At 34.4% G+C, this 16933-nt stretch overlaps 1 protein-coding gene across 1 annotated transcript; it reads right to left on the bottom strand.

Moving 5' to 3' along the window:
- Nucleotides 1–11337: 11337 nt before the first annotated feature.
- Nucleotides 11338–13295, bottom strand: LOC132284232 (homeobox-leucine zipper protein ATHB-40). The gene is made up of 3 exons (XM_059786313.1): nucleotides 13068–13295; nucleotides 12643–12953; nucleotides 11338–11690 (listed from the first exon to the last, which is right to left on the bottom strand). Exons 1-3 carry the CDS (start codon nucleotides 13159–13161, stop codon nucleotides 11466–11468), a joined length of 630 nt encoding a protein of 209 aa, XP_059642296.1. The 5' UTR covers nucleotides 13162–13295; the 3' UTR covers nucleotides 11338–11465.
- Between the last annotated feature and the right edge of the window lie 3638 nt (nucleotides 13296–16933).

Below are 16933 nucleotides of genomic sequence, written 5' to 3'. Positions count from 1 at the left end.
AACAACTATGCTTCACATCTCTAGACAGGATATCGAATCATGGCAAAACATTGTCTTTTAGAGGAAGGTCAGGTTCACGTATCGCACTAACTCTTCACGGATTTTGGTTATTGGTTTAGGCAGTAGCCTATTGTTTAGCGTTACCAGCTTATTAAGCGCTGTATGCATAGGAATTTTATGTGTTTGTTCTATGGAACTGGAAGGAATAGGGATTGTTACCCTTCGCTAAATATGGATATGATTGGATCGTTGATAGATACAACCTAGGAGTTGTACATTTATGTTATATTTCTTTTACATGGAAACTTAGTATATTGTTGGTTATGTTGGGAATTTGGTAGAGCTTACCTAAAAGAGGCTATACCACACGAAAACGGAAATGAATTTTAAAACGACAATAATTCAGAATTTCGTGAATTCCGAGGACGGAATTCCTTTTGTTAGGGGGGGAGAATGTAATACCCCTAGTTTTCAGAAGGATAAAAAGGGAATTTAATTTTGTTTTTATAACATTTTGATTTAATTATGTGACTTATGTGGTTTATTTGCTTAGTTGATTTAGTGGGAATTTATTTTAATTTAATTGGTTAATTGTTATTATGTATTTATTTTATTTAATTGGTTAATTGTAATTATTTGTTGGTTGGTTTTATTTAATTGTTTAATTATGATTAAATTTACTTCTTTGATTTATTGGTTTTAATTGACGTGTTTTTGGTAGATTATATTTGGTAGCTTTTGTAAGTTGTTTGTGTCGTAGGGTTTTATTGTTTTTGTATAATTAGGTCGCCGACTTATAGTTAGCTGGGAATTAAAAATTAGGTCTTAGTATGTGCCTATATATATATAATCTTTTACGTTTGCTAGGGTGAGGAAAAAACCAAACCCTATTCACGTATTGTGAGATAGAGAGATACAGAGGCATGTAATGGTGTTTGAGGGAAAAACAGAGGGGAGTTTGAGACTGAGAGAACCACCAGATGGGATTTCAACCATGGACTGTGGGTTGAACCAAGGAAGGATAGGAGGAGTGTTGTTCGTGTGAGGAACCAAGGAGGAAACAGAGAAGTTAGAACAGTGCGTGATCGCCGGAAAATCTAGGAAGACGGTATAGAGATTTTTAATTCAAAAATCTCGAAGGCAAGTTTCATTCTATCTCCTTCCTGTAAACTTGTGTTCTGTGCATTCTCTATAGTCTCCAGGAATCTAATTTAATTATTAAAATGGATGTTTATGCGTGATAGAGTCTCTGTACAATTTTAAACCCTGTTCGCTTTTGAAATTATGAACTGTTGTGTTTTTGATTTAAAATTTTGTCAATATTTTCACAAGAGAATTTGAGGAGTTTCTAGGATGGAATGAACTTGAATTGAATCCTAGGAATGTAAGAAAAATTCTAGAACGGAGAGTTGAACTTCGCCGGACGCGAAGAAGACGAACAGAGAAACATAAACTGTTTTTGTTTTCAATTTAGATTTTTTTCAATTAATTCATAATGGAATTGGAGAAGTTTCTAAGAGTATTTGGGCTTAAATTGAACCTTGAAAATTCTAAAGAAACTTAGAACAGACAGTTGGAATTTTCGCCAGAAGCGAAGACGAAGAACAGAGGAAGTAGAGAGTGAAAAACGGAGGCTGGGGAAGTGAAGGCGGCTCCACACTTCAATGGAGGCGGCTCCATTGAAGTGGAGCCGGCTCCACAAAGAGTTGAGGCGGCTCAACTTAAAATTGGAGCCGGCTCAACTTAAAATTGGAGGCAGCTCCAATTTTCTAAATGCCCAGTACGTGGGTTTTTGTGGTTTTCTGATTTTAGGGGCTTAAATGAAATTAATAGAAAGTGGCGTGGGGTTTTAGATGTTTAAAATTAACCTATTAAAACCATAAAATAGTTAGTATATGCTAGTGTGTTAATATAAATGGACATCATGAATTTAAAAAATAAAAAAAAAAAAATTAATGTGCATGTTGTCCAGGAAGGAGAAAGTCTTAAATTTCTAGTTTGGTTAGCCAATTGAATGGACTGAATTGAAAGATATTTTAGGGATGTTGTACCAAAGATATTTGTGATATATTTAAGTTCCATGAGGGTTGGTTGGGTTGTGGTTGTGGACGTTATGTAATTTAAATACATTGTTGCATGTTGTCAAGAGTGGAGGAGTTTTATTTGCCGGTTTGTTTTAACCAGTTTATTTTGGGTAAGTATAAAATACCATTGGGGCTGTATATAATGTGTTGTGAGACTTCTTAGTTGACATATTATGTTAAGCACATGTTTTAACATGGAGGATTAAAAAGGACGTCATGTAATGAAACGATAATTTTCATGCCGTCAGGGATTAATGAGGATTTTCATTACTAGTCTTTGTTTTAATAATTTAAATGAACTAGTATGAGAGTATGGTTAGGGATGTCTAGTATAATGTGCTTAGCTCATATTTTTGATAGTCATTATAGCATGGTGTGGGTGTTAATTGATGAACTATTGAAATTTCTGTTTTATCAATTGGATGGATATGGATGGTTTAAATTGTCTATCAATGTTTTAACAATTTAAATGGAAGTTTTATGATTATAATCATATACTGGATGCATAATTTGGTCATACATATAATAGGACTGTATTTATGTTTATTTTGGAGTATGGTTGATGAATATTTATTATGAATTTGTCAACTATATTGGATGGAAGATAGTATGCACCGGTATGGGACGGTGGCATACTAGGTATGGATTAGTTCAAACACTATAACCTACCTATTCTGGATTGAGGTGTGAATTTACCATAAAGGTTCAGTTCCATTCATATTTGTGTCATATCAATTATGAATTGAATGACCTACTTTGGTTTCTGGATGGATTGTTATACTTATATCAGACCACTATAAAAGATAGATGATATTTTGTATTAGGAGTATACGGACTTTATATACATATCAGTATGGTACCGTGATACGAGCTTGAGTCTCCTGATCACAGTTAGGGTGCGTATATTGCAAATGTTGAGTAGCTAGATATAGCTAATGTTTCCTGGTAGGTCTAAGTACTTGGCCGCTGAAAAACATGTTTTATATGTCACCTTCTACCCAGGCTGAACTATGTTATAGGCTAGTGAGCATCCTATAGTGTGTGTGTGTATATATATATGGACTATTGTAGATATTGCCGAGCTATTTAGGATGTATCTGCGTATCGGGTTTATGTATGGATTGTAGTAGTATGGAACTTGCATGTGGGCCTGACCCACTCTTATTTTTCAGGTGTTCGTCAGTACCAGGCTTAGAGCTTGATCGTGTTGATGCAGATACAGACACTCATTCTTCCGCTTACATAGGACTTCCTTTCTATTTTGGTTTTGGATTTTTAATTCTGTAAATTTATTTAAGGATTTGGGATTAGGGGTCCACTAGGTGGATTCCCGAGTTGTACGGATTTTAATTATATTAATTTATTATTTAAGGTTTGAGGATTTTCATTTTAGATTTCTTTCAACGAATTATTATTTTATTCTTAAATCAGTTTTTATTCTTGCTTGTTTACATATTAATTGTTTGGTATCACTCAGATCTGTGCTCGGACTTGATCACCCGTGACTCTAGAATCGAAGGGTATCACAGTATGTTAGAAAATTATCCTGAAATACTTTGAAATCATCAACTATTACAAAAAACAAGTAAACTAATACAACTACTTCGATCACTCAGAATCATAAAAATCACTTTATTGTCATTGTTTTCTAATTAAGCTGCTCACTACACCACAAGTGCATGCAACATTAAGATATCCGGTAACTTGAATATACCACTAATTTATATTTATATTTATATTTATATTTATTATTTATTTATTTTTTATTATTATTATTATTATTTTAAGTCACGGAAGAAAACACTTGTTTTACTAGAAAAGCTATCACAAGAATGATTTTGTGTAACCCACACAGCTCATAATTAGATATAAAATTATTTAAGGTCAAATACATAAAACACCTTTAATGTATATTTTGCATAGCACATTCACCCTTATTTTTAAAAGTATATTAATAACCATCTTATTCTTTTAACATTGTGTGAAGACACCACTCAAATAGAAATATGACCTAAAGTAATGTTGTAATGTCTATTTTACCATTTTATTCTTCCAAAAAAGCTCAAGAGTGTAATGTCCATTTTACCATTTTATTCTTCCAAAAAAGCTCAAGAGTGTGTATGCTAAGAGAAATTATTGGCAGCAATAGAGGTTACACGTCACTTTGCTGACATGGCATCATAAACCAGTAGTATTGAATCTTTTTGCACAGCTGTATTCCTTACCCTGTTCTTTTTTTCTCACTATAAGTCGCAGACCCAAAATTCACCTTCTTCCCCTCACTCACCAGTGGGGGAAGAATCGGTTGTCCAAGCCGCCAGCAACATCGTGAAAGTCGTCCAGAATCCACCACCATCCCACCTTTACCTCCTCTATCAACCCTTTTCATGCTCTCCAGCGCCGGCAATTGAGGAGAGAAGGTGGAGAGTTGAGCCGATAAGGAGAGAGTCCGCGGCTAAACCCGGCGACGCCGATGGGCTTGGCGAGGGCCGAGTGAGCGCAGCCGAAGGTGAAGTTCAGTTAGAACCAGCGCGGGCGACGACATGGGTATCGATAAAGGATCCAAAAATTATAGGGATGGGTCTCGTCTTTGTCTTCAGCAACAACCTCGGCGTTGCGACCAGGTCAGATAATTCAAGGCGATGGCTTTTTTGGTGGTTATGGCAGCAACGGTGGGTTTGGTGGGAAAGGCCGTGGCTTTTTTGGTGGTTATGGCAGCAACTGTGGGTAAGGGATTTAAGGGCAAATCAGTGGCGGTGGTGGTGGGTTTGTTAGGGTTAGATCTGCCATGGTGGTTGTTCGTTGCACAGAGATCGGAGGAGGGAAGAGAAGAATGGTCGGTGGCTTGGACGGCCGGTTCTTCGCCAGCTGGTGAGTGAAGGGGAAGAAGGGGAATTTTGATTCTGCGACTTGTAGTGAGAGAAAAAGAACATGGTGAGGAATACAACTGTACAAAAATACTCAATTCTATTGGCTTGAAGCCATGCCAGCAAAGTGACGTGAAACCTTCATTGCTTCCAATAATTTTGCGTATGCTAATAATCTCATAGTATTGACGTGTAATATGTACATTTAACCCACTTTTAAGAAATTTTTCCATAACATTGTATTATCTCTCTCTGACTTGAGAGTTATACATTTATTATGACTTAATACCGTTGATGTAGACCAATAATAAATAGACACGTTCTATTTTAATTACCAAATCATAGATAAATAATCAAATCAACATATCTGATTTGGTAAATGGGTACCTACCCCATCATATTGAATTTGGTAATTAATGACGACATGTGCATTTATTATTGGTTCACATTAACAATGTGGATGATATATATTCTTACTAGTGATGATTTAAGTATTATTTTTTATTTTATTTGTCAAATAGAGATAAAAAATTTATTTATCCTCACAGTTGTCAGATTAATAGAGAGTAATCACATGTAATGAAAACCTCAATTTCTTTTATAATTATAAAAAATAAAAAAATTAATCCCAAACAAAATTTAATATAGTTATCATTTTTCATTAAATATATATAAAAAATTAAATTAAAGATACTTATTAATTATATATATAATATATACATTTAATTTTTTAAACTTTACAATTTACAATAAATTTTCACACACACATATATACTTCACATAAAAAAAAAAAAAAAAAAAAAAAAAAAAGGGTGTTTGAATTCAAAATAACAATAGTTTTTATAATAAAGTGCATAAAATATTCCTATAGTACGTTTATAGTGCGTGCCACACTCCCCTGTGCTAATCAATGTAATTTCGCATTATGTCCATTTTTGTCATTTCACATAATATGTATTTTTAAATATTATGTAAAATACGTGTAATTTAAGCAAATTCTACCTTAAATGTGTTAGGAGGACTTATTTGTATAAATTAAAACTTTAAAAGTGTTTTCTATACATAAAGGACATGAGATGATACCACAACGACGACGATCATAAAATATATATTTTTCAATTACGTAGGGTTCACTATAAATTCTATGTTTTAATTATGTCCTAATTAAATCCATGGCATAAAATTATTTAACGATCCATGTATTAAAATCAAATAAAGTTACATTACTTTGTCTATGTTTTTTTTTTGACTGCTTTTGACTCATAAAATCTCGCTTCTTTTATTGCAACAAAAGGCCAATCTTCATGTGGGCACGGGCAGTTTCCTGTATTGACGGGTATATTGTTTTTACTGAACTTTTGGTTTGGAGACAAGGACACTTTTGGAAACAAGGAAGATTGGATTTAGGGAAGAGCATGTAGCCGAAAGTTATTTTAAATTTCTTCAAAATGTGGGTTGTGGTTGGAGAAAAAAGGGGGAGAGAGAAGGGGGTGGCCAATACGGTAGGTGGAGAGAGAAAAATGGTGGGAGAGAGAGGTATTTTTGTCTATAAAAATAATCCATGTTCTTCACTCCCACTTTTGGAAACAAGGAAGATTGGATTTAGGGAAGAAAAAGGGGGGGAGAGATGGTTGTGGTGCTCTGCGATTGAAGAGAGCGACGGGATAGAGATAAAAAGATAAGAGGGAAGAGAGAGTTGATTTATTATACATGTAGGCAAAATGGTCATTTCACAATACAGATATTTGAGCATTTTTAACGTTCGAAATATTTGGGGGTGTAAAAGTAAAAATAACTTATGAGGGGAGGGTAATGCAAATTTTTTGAAAAGTTTCCCTTGTGCATATAATTAGAACAAACTCCAGAGTCAGTGTACTTAACCCATGGATATAGTGAGTCAAAAGATACGGAGGCAAATATTTTTCATTTATTTTCCACCGCACCAAACAAGTTCCATTTTCTTTCTTTTCAAATTTCATTATTTTCCTGCTGGACCGCTCTTTCCAATCAGTTACTTTCCCTCCATTTATTTCAACTCCAAGAAAATGTAACAATTTGGTCCGAGTTAGTTCGGCGATGAAGTCACCTTCTTTCTTCTGTGCAAGTTATTGGGGTTTGGGCTCGTAGAAAGAAAATGAACTCCGAACTAAAACAGAGAAATGGCTCAAACGAGGAGCGAATCGCAATGTTACAGTGGCGAATCGTTGAGTATCAGAGCCGAAGCGGATTCAGTCACTGTGGTTTTCTCAGCATTTTGTTGATTCGATGTAGATTACATGTGAACCAACTATAAATCGGTTCGTTTCTCTTATTGATTCATTGAATAACGTTGCCACTTTGACTCTTTACCATCCATATATGTTTTTGGCATTTTTTTTGCCGGTTCATTCTTTTTGTTTTAATCTGTCATACAGTATAGATTTCAACCATATTGATGGCACTGCACTTGTTTGATGAATATTCAGTGTGTGGAATTTTTTTTTTCTTCCAGATGTTTATAAAATTACATAATGCCAATGGATTCAAACCCGTCAAATTCGAAGTTGCAAAAACCTTGGATTCAATAGTAAGTTTTATTTTAGTGTCAAGACTATTTGGCTAATTTTTGAAAGAATTCAAAGTTAAGGGAAAACGGAATTTCTAATATTTTGATTAATTCATGAAAGGCTGGGCTGATTTTACCATAATCTCAGTGAAATTGAGCAAAAAAATAGAACATAATTAAAAGTTATATATATATGTATGTATATATAAATTCGGTCAATCTCGCGGAATTAAGATTTGGTCTGTATTTCTGAATTAGCCAAAAAGAGTATGTTTATAAATTCTAGCAAGGTTAGCCCGACAATATGAAATAAGCATCAGAGGATGATTTGTGATATAAAATCTACTACTATTATATTTGGTCACAATGTGAAAGAAAACATTCTTTAGGTGGTTCAATACGAGTTTATTATGGTGTACCCTGATTGATTGATAAATAATAAGCTGTGGTGTTGTGATCCCTCCTAAAAAAAAAAAAAACAAGGGGACACTGCTGATTCAACATGGAATATTTTTCTAGATTGTTCTGATTGGTGCAAAAGTATTTTGTGAAGTTGACAATTTAATCAATAAAGATCTCAAGCTTTGGTCAGGTTGTGATCCACATGAATCGATGAAGACCTATACCTGGAATGTATAAACGCATAAAAGGGGTCTGTTACAAGGTGCATTTTTGCATGCAACTGATGTATTTGAACAAAATCAAGAGGTATGTACATGGATTCAGATACGTTTGTTTGTGGAAGTATGTAAGCATCAGATTTTTTTAGATGACAAAGATAAGGACGGGATATGACTAAATCTTCATTTTTTAATCATCTTCTTTCATATCTTAGTTTAAAGTGATTTGGTGTAAAATGGTGTTTTCAATATACGCAACCCACTCAGTTTTTTAAGCAATCATATAACAAGCATATATATATATAAGAGTTTTATTTTTAATTGCATAGTAAACTTGAACACTGGGCATGCTTGCTAGGTGTATGTTCAACTAGATAATCAAACACATATCGTATAGTCCCATGAGTCTTCTGTCAGTATGGGTATAATTCACACACATGTAGAATAGTTAATGCAGCATAAGCTACCACTAAGCATTAGCTTGAGTAGTATCTCAACCTCCGTGTGCGTGTTTACCCATTAAAAAGAGAAAATTTTAGTGCGGTTCCGTTGTACATTCATGATGTTCTTAGTCAAAATATGGGTTACATTTGTTATAATTTTCTCCCCCAAAAAAGCCTCTTCCCGATAAAGACGGTTGCCACCATTCCTACAATTGACTCAAAACTAGTCACTTTTAAAATCAAACCGAATTATTTTGTTTCTCTTTCAGATCCAAACATTGAAGTTTTTACGTTTTCTCTGGCTTGCACTTTCCACTGTATCCCTAGACTTGGAGAATCAAAATCCATTTCATCAAGTGGAGGAGTGCTGATTGGTGGAAGATGTTGGTTTAACATACTTTTTTGAACTAGTCGGCCATACCGGTGAAGTACTTCTCTCTGAATTGTTCAAGGATCCTTTTTGAAAAGATGGAGAACTTGGTGAAAACATTTTTTGTGAGGCTTTTTGAAAAATTATAATTTTTCAATTTTCTTTATTTCCCTCATTTGATTTGATGGAAGATAAACCTCGAATACTATTGGTCTATATTGCGCTTCTTCACTTGGGACTTTACTTCTTGGGTTCCTCCTACTCATGCTACAAGCCTACAAAGTTCTTATATTCCTAATGTGTAATTCATCTTGTGAAAGCTGTGTGATAGCGCGTTTGATACTCTTAACAAAGGAATCTCGAAAAGTTTTTTTTTTTACAAACCTGGGATGTTTGATGGCCTCTGTATTTCTGTGACTGTCTCGTGGTCTGAAATGATTTCCATTTGATTCAAGGTAATAGTAGTGTGTGTACAATAATGTATTGCTTAAAGTCAGGAACTTTTGTAGGCAGTTTAGTTTAGAATTTTTAACTTTTCTAGTTTTTTATTATTATTATTTTTGGGATGAGGGGGTTAATGTGGATTGACTTTTGGTTGGTGAGGCTACAAGCCAAACCCTGGATATGTGCAACCAATTGCAAACCACACATATCATTCAATTGTAGCTGTGTCGTACAAAGAGCCACACAAATACACAATGGCACCAAGGTGGTGTTGCCTGGTAATTGCCTATAAGATACATTCTAGTTACTAAGCTCATTTTCTTTTTTTGATGTGTGAAGTATACATCTAAGGATGGCAAGCGCAGCATTTTAGAGAAACCACTTAATAAAATTCCTTTCTATACTCTGTTATCGTTCTGTCGTTAGCTGTATGTATTGTTAATTTCTTCTTTGTTCATACACTATTGTGGCATGTTTTTCAGTGTTCTTCAATAACTCTTAAGGCCTCTGCTTGCCACGTACCCCTGTATAAATCCAAGCTAATGAAAAGTTCTGCTTGTTTGTTGTTCTTTCATTTGCTCATTTTTGGTGTCAGTGTGGCAGATGAAGTCCGCTTTCGTTGCTTTCACTTTCTTGAACGGTTATTACCAACTGAGGAAAGGTTAGTAAGTTCTTCTTTTTCCTCTTTCCTTGGGTAAAGTTGTCGTCTTTTGCTGTACCAAGTACCTTATCTATATGTCATTGTGTTCCTGCTTTATATGTTTATGAGATTCCAGTTTTTTATTTTTTTTCCTCTTGGTTATGTATAATGATATATTTACGCACTCTTCTGTATCTATATAGCATAATATATGGAATCCTGAACAGGAAGAGGTGATATCACTTGGTCTAAGCCCTTGCTATGAAAATTTGTCCATGGAAGTAAAAACATGTATTATATTTTTGTTTTCCTAAACAAATTATTTAATAAAGCAAGATATTTGAATATTCCATTTAGAGAGTTCTGCCTCTTCCCTTCAGTTGTGTCCCTGAGAGGCTGCAGCCCAATCCTTCTCAAGTCAATTTGTGCCAAACCTTTGTATGGATAATGTGTATATAAATCTTAGGATATTTTAGTGTTTATAAATGTTTGGACAATGTGTATATAAATACTAACAGGTCTGTGACCTAGCGGTACAAGGCTCCTACTTTCCAAAAGAATGTTAGGGATTCGAACCTCAGTGGAGGTAGTGTGGGTGAGTATCAACTAGAAAAAAAAAAAAAAAAAAAATGTGTATATAAATATTGTGGTACAAGCTATTGAAGTTGAAATTTGACATCTCATCTTTTGACTGAGCAATTTATTGCCTATAGAATATGATTCATTTGATGGACCTATAAAAAAGTTGGTTAGTGTAAAAAATATATATAGATCTTTGTTATTTTTCCGATGAGTTCATGCTTATCGTCTACCATTGCATTTAACAATGATTTTCTATAGTCATAGAGTTAGGTTTTGTTGGATAGTATTTTCTTCTCACTATCTTTAGTTATTCACGTGATGCCATCAATATGCATGGAATTTCATGTCCTTGGTACATTGAATCTTTCCTACACTGATCATCCTGTGGAACTGTCCAATTCACCCTTGCGTCATCCTATTCACAAATTCACAAATTTATTAACAGGTATATGGGATAAACCTTAAGGTCTCTAAATGGAACTAATGTTCAACCAAAGCATGAGAACATGGTAAAAGAATAGCTAGTTTGACAAAGCACACACGTATTTGTCACACAGTATGTGTGTATATATGTATATGTAGATAGATGCACAAGTATTTGATAGTGATACATGAAAAGAACCAGGTATTTGTCAAATTGTCACACTGTATGTGTGTGTGTGTATATGTATATGTAAATAGATGCACACGTATTTGATAGTGATACATGAAAAGAACCAGGTATTTAGTTAAAAAGGCGAAATTATGTGAATGAAAATCCATCTTCTAGTCAGTACCACTGCAACATTGAACAGAAAGCTAAGGAAAGAGATGTACATAATTAGGTGGTCACTATCTACACACTAGCTAGAATGCCCTTAATTACATACATTACATATACAGATTAACCCATTCCATGCCATGAATGTAATTGTTCTGTGGCAAATACAAGACATTTTCCAATCCTTCCATCCCGAATTCTCCAAGAAAAGGGGGCTCCAATGCATCCATTGAGAATGATGAACTCGGACTGTTGCTTGAAACCCCATCCGATCGCTCCAGTAGCCTTTGTATCTCCTTCTCTGCCTCAGTGAGCTGTTCCTTGAGCTTTAGTACCTGTTTAAATATCGAGTCTCGTGTTAATTAATTACAAGATTAATGAGTTTAAAAACTTAGGAGCTAGGAATTATAATATGGGACCATGAAATGCCATGTGCTGCTCCACCCAGCTACCTTAAACCACTATGTACGGACTCTTGTGAATTGATGAAACATGTAGAATTGTTTTGCTTTCTAGTGCTTTAGGAGACACTTGTGTTCTTATCAACTTTCCTTTTCTCTTGTTGATTAGTCTATTTTTATAGCAATATTAGCTACCTTAAACAAATATTACTCCATAAAAAGTTTCTACATTTCATTCCTGTTTTGAAAAAAAAAAAAAAATTATGGTAGGGTCTAAGAAGTGGAGTGCAGGAAGTTTCTTTTATGTGCAAATATAAATAATTTTTTTCTAACAATAAATGATATTGCTTTGGTACTAGGAGACCCACTTAATTATTTTTAGTATAATTTTTTATAAGATTATTAAACATTACTATATAGCAGGGTTCCTTGAACTTATAGGCCATGCATGTCTAAACATAGCATTGTTAATTAATTGTTGTTAATTTATAGTGAATAAAAATCTCTCACAGTTGAACTTGTAGTTTTTGAAAAACTGGGAAGTTAATGAAGTATATACCATAAAATTAAGAAATACGAAATTTAATTTAAAAATTTCACGTGAAAAAGAACTTGTTCTTTTTTTATTTTTTTTAGTGAGTTCAAAAAAATATAAATAAAAAGAAAAGAAGCTTAGAATATGACAAAGAAGTACTCCAGACCACAGCCAATCTGGATCCCATTTCCAAATTATCCCCAACAAAAGGAAAGTAGTGCTTTCTTTTCCCATGGTTTCTCTGCATACAAACGGGGGTACTAGAGGATAATATTATAGAAGCTTAGTAGAGACATAATAGACTTTATATTAATTGAACTATCTTTTTGTGTACATGTGAGAGATATATACCTCTGTTTCAAGCCGGCATTTCTCAACAACGGTGGTCTCATGTTGGTTCTTCAATTTAGAATACTCCTCCTCTAACTTCTTGCTCTTCCATCGAGCCCTTCTGTTCTGAAACCAAACGGCGACTTGGCGCGGATCGAGGCCGAGCTCGGAAGCAAGCCGGTCCTTTCTCTCAGACTCCAGTTTATGTTCATTCCCAAAGTTCTGCTCAAGAAGATTGACTTGTTCGGCAGAAAGCTTCCTCTTCCTCAAACCAGTACTACTGCTAGCCTCTCCTTTGTTCTTCTTCCGTCGTCGTTTCCTTTTCCCCTCTCCTAAAAAAACATATATACGCACACAAGTACTTCATATTAAACACTATTATGTACATGATCAAATGCATGCATGCATGACACATATGACATATCTAATGTTTTTAGTGTACAAACCTTGTTCTGGTACCAGTTGGGTGTATATCCCAGGATAGTACTGAGAGATGAGTACCATTTGATCTTCAACTTGATCGTTCATGCTGCTTGTCATCTTTGCCTCTCCTCTCTCTATATCTATCCCTTTCTCTCTCTAAATTGGTATTGTTGTGATATTGGAAAGAAGTAGCTGTCTTGGGAGAATGCAACTGGAAGGACTTTATTTATAAAGTTCGAGTGCAGACTAAGGAGTTGTTGTCTTAGAATGCTGAAGTGTACATGGAAGACTTTATTTATAAAGCTAACCACCCAAAATACACCTTACTTTTTCTAATAAATTACCGAGAATGCCATTTATGAATTATCAACCGTTAGATTGAAGCGCTTGGTATACACACACATGTCCGATTTGGTGCAACGTGACTAGGTAATTATGGTAGGGAGAGAGAGCCAATACAACATTGATTACTTGTGTGTCTTAAGTACTCAAGCACCTGGTTTGTCGGAATGAACCGTACAGATAATAGCAGGCCCACTCTTTAACAAAAGTGGGCCCTATCTAAAGCACTAATGTGATCAATGTAAGGATCATAGCCTTCCATGAGTTTGGGACTTATCTAGAACAGTATGATCATCATCTGATTAATCATGATGGTTGTTGGGTGACCTTGACATACAACTGCACACACATGGATGTGTATGTGTGTTTATTTATCCATAAAATTTTGTGTATTATTATTTTTTAATTATGAATAATTATATTCTAATTCATTGAAATTTTTACTCCTTTGATGCAGCAAATAAACAAAGAGGGATAGTGTTGGAAGTTTCTCTTAGAGTGTGAATATGAATTTTCTATGTATAGCATAAGGGTATTAGGGTTATGAAAAGTTACTTTGAATATTTCAAATCTAGCCAAATTTGTTGAGTTTTATTAATTAAGATAGTCATTATAAAGTTTTGGTCATTTTCCACACACACATATGTATATATGAATAAATAAAGAATAACATGTAACACATTGGTATGGTTTTTTTGTGTTTTTTTTCTCTCCTCCATTTTTGACTTTTGTTGTGGTAGAGATAGAGCAGGGGGAAGTAAGATTGGGTTTGGCTTTCCTAATTGGGTAAATAATACAGAGAGAGGGGGGCCATTTTAGTCAAGAGTGACCACATACATATGGATACAACTACTACTTGAGTGGTAGCAGTGAGTAGGAGTAAAACGTAGATAGCTAGGTTAGGATCCCAAACCTGACCACCTCGAAGTCATTAAACAAAGACAACGTTTGGCCTCAGTATTTGGGCAAGTGAGTCACTTTAGTTGTCCAATTTGGTGGTATTTTCCCTCTTTCTATGGCTAGTACCAAGCCAAGCCACTAGTCTCACTTTAGCTTAGCCTCTACTATTGGCTTTTAAATCAACCCAACACCATCACATGCGTGGCTCGAGATGGGTTTAAACAACTTTAAGATTTTTGTTGATTAATTTACAAAAGTGACAGCAGTTGAAGTTGGGGGAGTGACCTAAGCTCTTACATCACTAGGAGATATTCCCATCTCAAAACCAAGATTTGTTTAGAGCAAATCTAGGTCATTAGAGATAGATTATCACTCTGAGATGCAAAACTTGTACTCCTTATTTGGGACAAGTGCTTTACCCCCCTACCTATTAATGTAGAACAATTTTCGGATTATGCTCCAGTACATCATGTCATATGCAATGAGTTGGGATTCACTTCTATATAACTCGAGTGTTGTACTGCATTCAATCAATTTTAACTTTACATATCTGAAGACTCACACATGTTTACATTAGCGTAGATTGAGATCTAGTAGATGCAATACAATATTTATGTACCATAAAATATTTTAACTTTAGTTTTACATGTGTGTAGATCGGGATCTGGTAGATGCAATACAATTTTTATCTACCATAAAATATTTTAAATTTAGTTTTTAGTTTTTCCTAAAACTATCCTAAATAAAAAAAAAAAAAAAAAACCAATTTGTGTAACATATATATGTGATGAAAGAATACAATTATCTGTGGATTGGATTTCCAATCTGAATAATGTGTATGCATAGAAAGTGAATGATAGTTGGAGGAATATGCCTTATCTTGAGAAATATCAATTTGTCTTATTTTGTCAAAATTTAACACCTTAAAGTCTCTTTGTCCTCATTTTTTTGCCTTTTGTTCTTTCCTTGCTTTTGTATTGCATGAAACAATGTGGCCTGCTTGGATGTAACCATGGTGGGAGTACTTGGTTGGACGACGTTATCTTCTTCAGGAATATTTGGTTATGGACAAGAAAGCATTGCCCACTTTGTCGGTCCTTAATTGAAAAACTTTTGTTGCTCTAGTGTAACAAGCTAGAAGAGCTCAAAAGCTATAAAAAAAACATTCAAGGACCAGAACTCAAGGGACCCGACAAAAGAAAATAGCTAGGTTTCTTCTTCTTTACATACAGAAGATTAAATCTAGATATTTTCTTCTTCTTATTTATTTATTTTTAGATAAATCACATAATCTCAAACTTCGACCACGAGGAGGTAATATCACTTGGTTAAGTCCTCAGCGGTATTCTCTCCAGACTCCAACATGGTAGGGTCTCGGTGTCCTCTCTTGTGCACTTTTGTTTGTAGTCTTCAACACCCATACAACGTATTACATCGAGTTATAATATTTCAACACTGCTAAATAAAAAATACACAATTTTTATGTCATTATTGCACTGTTGATTTAATGTTATTTGTTTTTTTTTTTTTATATATATAATTGGGTGGGTGTTACATTGTCAATTTAAATGTACCATACGATATTTAGGAGGGGATCTTTATTCAAGTTATTAGATGATTCTGCTGAAAATTTTAACTGAAATTTAAATTTATGTTTTAAAGAGATTTTATATAGAAATTTCATGTTTGGAGTTCCCTACAAGGAAAAAGTAATCATATTAAGGGCAGTTGTTTGACCTTAAAGGCTTTGCAGAATAGGGACTTGGATGGTATTGTTATGTTTTTTCTCTGGCGTTCGGTAATTTTCATAAATATGAAGAAAAATAATCATGGATTGAAAAAAAAAAAAAAAAGGTATGAATGGTGCGGTAACAAAATTTTGTTGCTAGTGGGTCAATAAGTCAAACTTTTATATCTTGATCACGGCGATGACAAAATTGTGACGTGAATTTTGATTATGGCGATGACAAAATTGGTGGACTTGATCAATCCCATGCAGGTAAGTCATTTTCATTTTATATCTTGATCATGGCGGTGACAAAATTTTATATCTTGATCATACTCGCGACTGTTATTATAATCCAAGGAATGATTGAGATGGCAGCAACGCCAACGCCAAGGGAAGACTAAGTCAATGGATGTGGAGACATTTTCGAATTCATTGCATGAACAAGAGTGCTTCATGGTTCAGTAGGTTTTTAGTGCGCGCATGTCAGTTGGTCTGCAAAGACAAAAATTGTTGGGAGTACATGCATACACAGACCTTGAATTTTTATGTGAAATTATGAGCCGGAAGGGGCCATCCCTGTTTGGAATTACTGAGTTTTGGTTTGAAATTATTGCAGTTTGACAACGACGAGTGTTATGAGTCGAAACAAAATGACTGATGCTAATAAATTTGAAACCGATACAATTGTCCTTAGCGTTACAACGATTTAAAAAATGACAACGACCTATCCTCAATATTGACTAGTGCTTGTAACATTTACATATTTCAGATTTTGTTTTCACCCCTTACTCATAACTAGCACGCCTAACATGCCACTGTTCTACATTTTTGTGCCGGACTTGCTTGGTAATTATTTTTGTTTTGTGCTTTTGTTTTGACTAAGCAATTTTTTTGTTTTAAAATATATTCAACTTTCGA

This window comes from Cornus florida, unplaced genomic scaffold, assembly GCF_030987335.1.
Source record: "Cornus florida cultivar Cherokee Brave unplaced genomic scaffold, ASM3098733v1 CherokeeBrave_3.0.0_Hap2_Chr11, whole genome shotgun sequence".
NCBI lineage: Eukaryota > Viridiplantae > Streptophyta > Magnoliopsida > Cornales > Cornaceae > Cornus > Cornus florida.
This window is presented reverse-complemented; position numbering and strand designations above follow the sequence as displayed.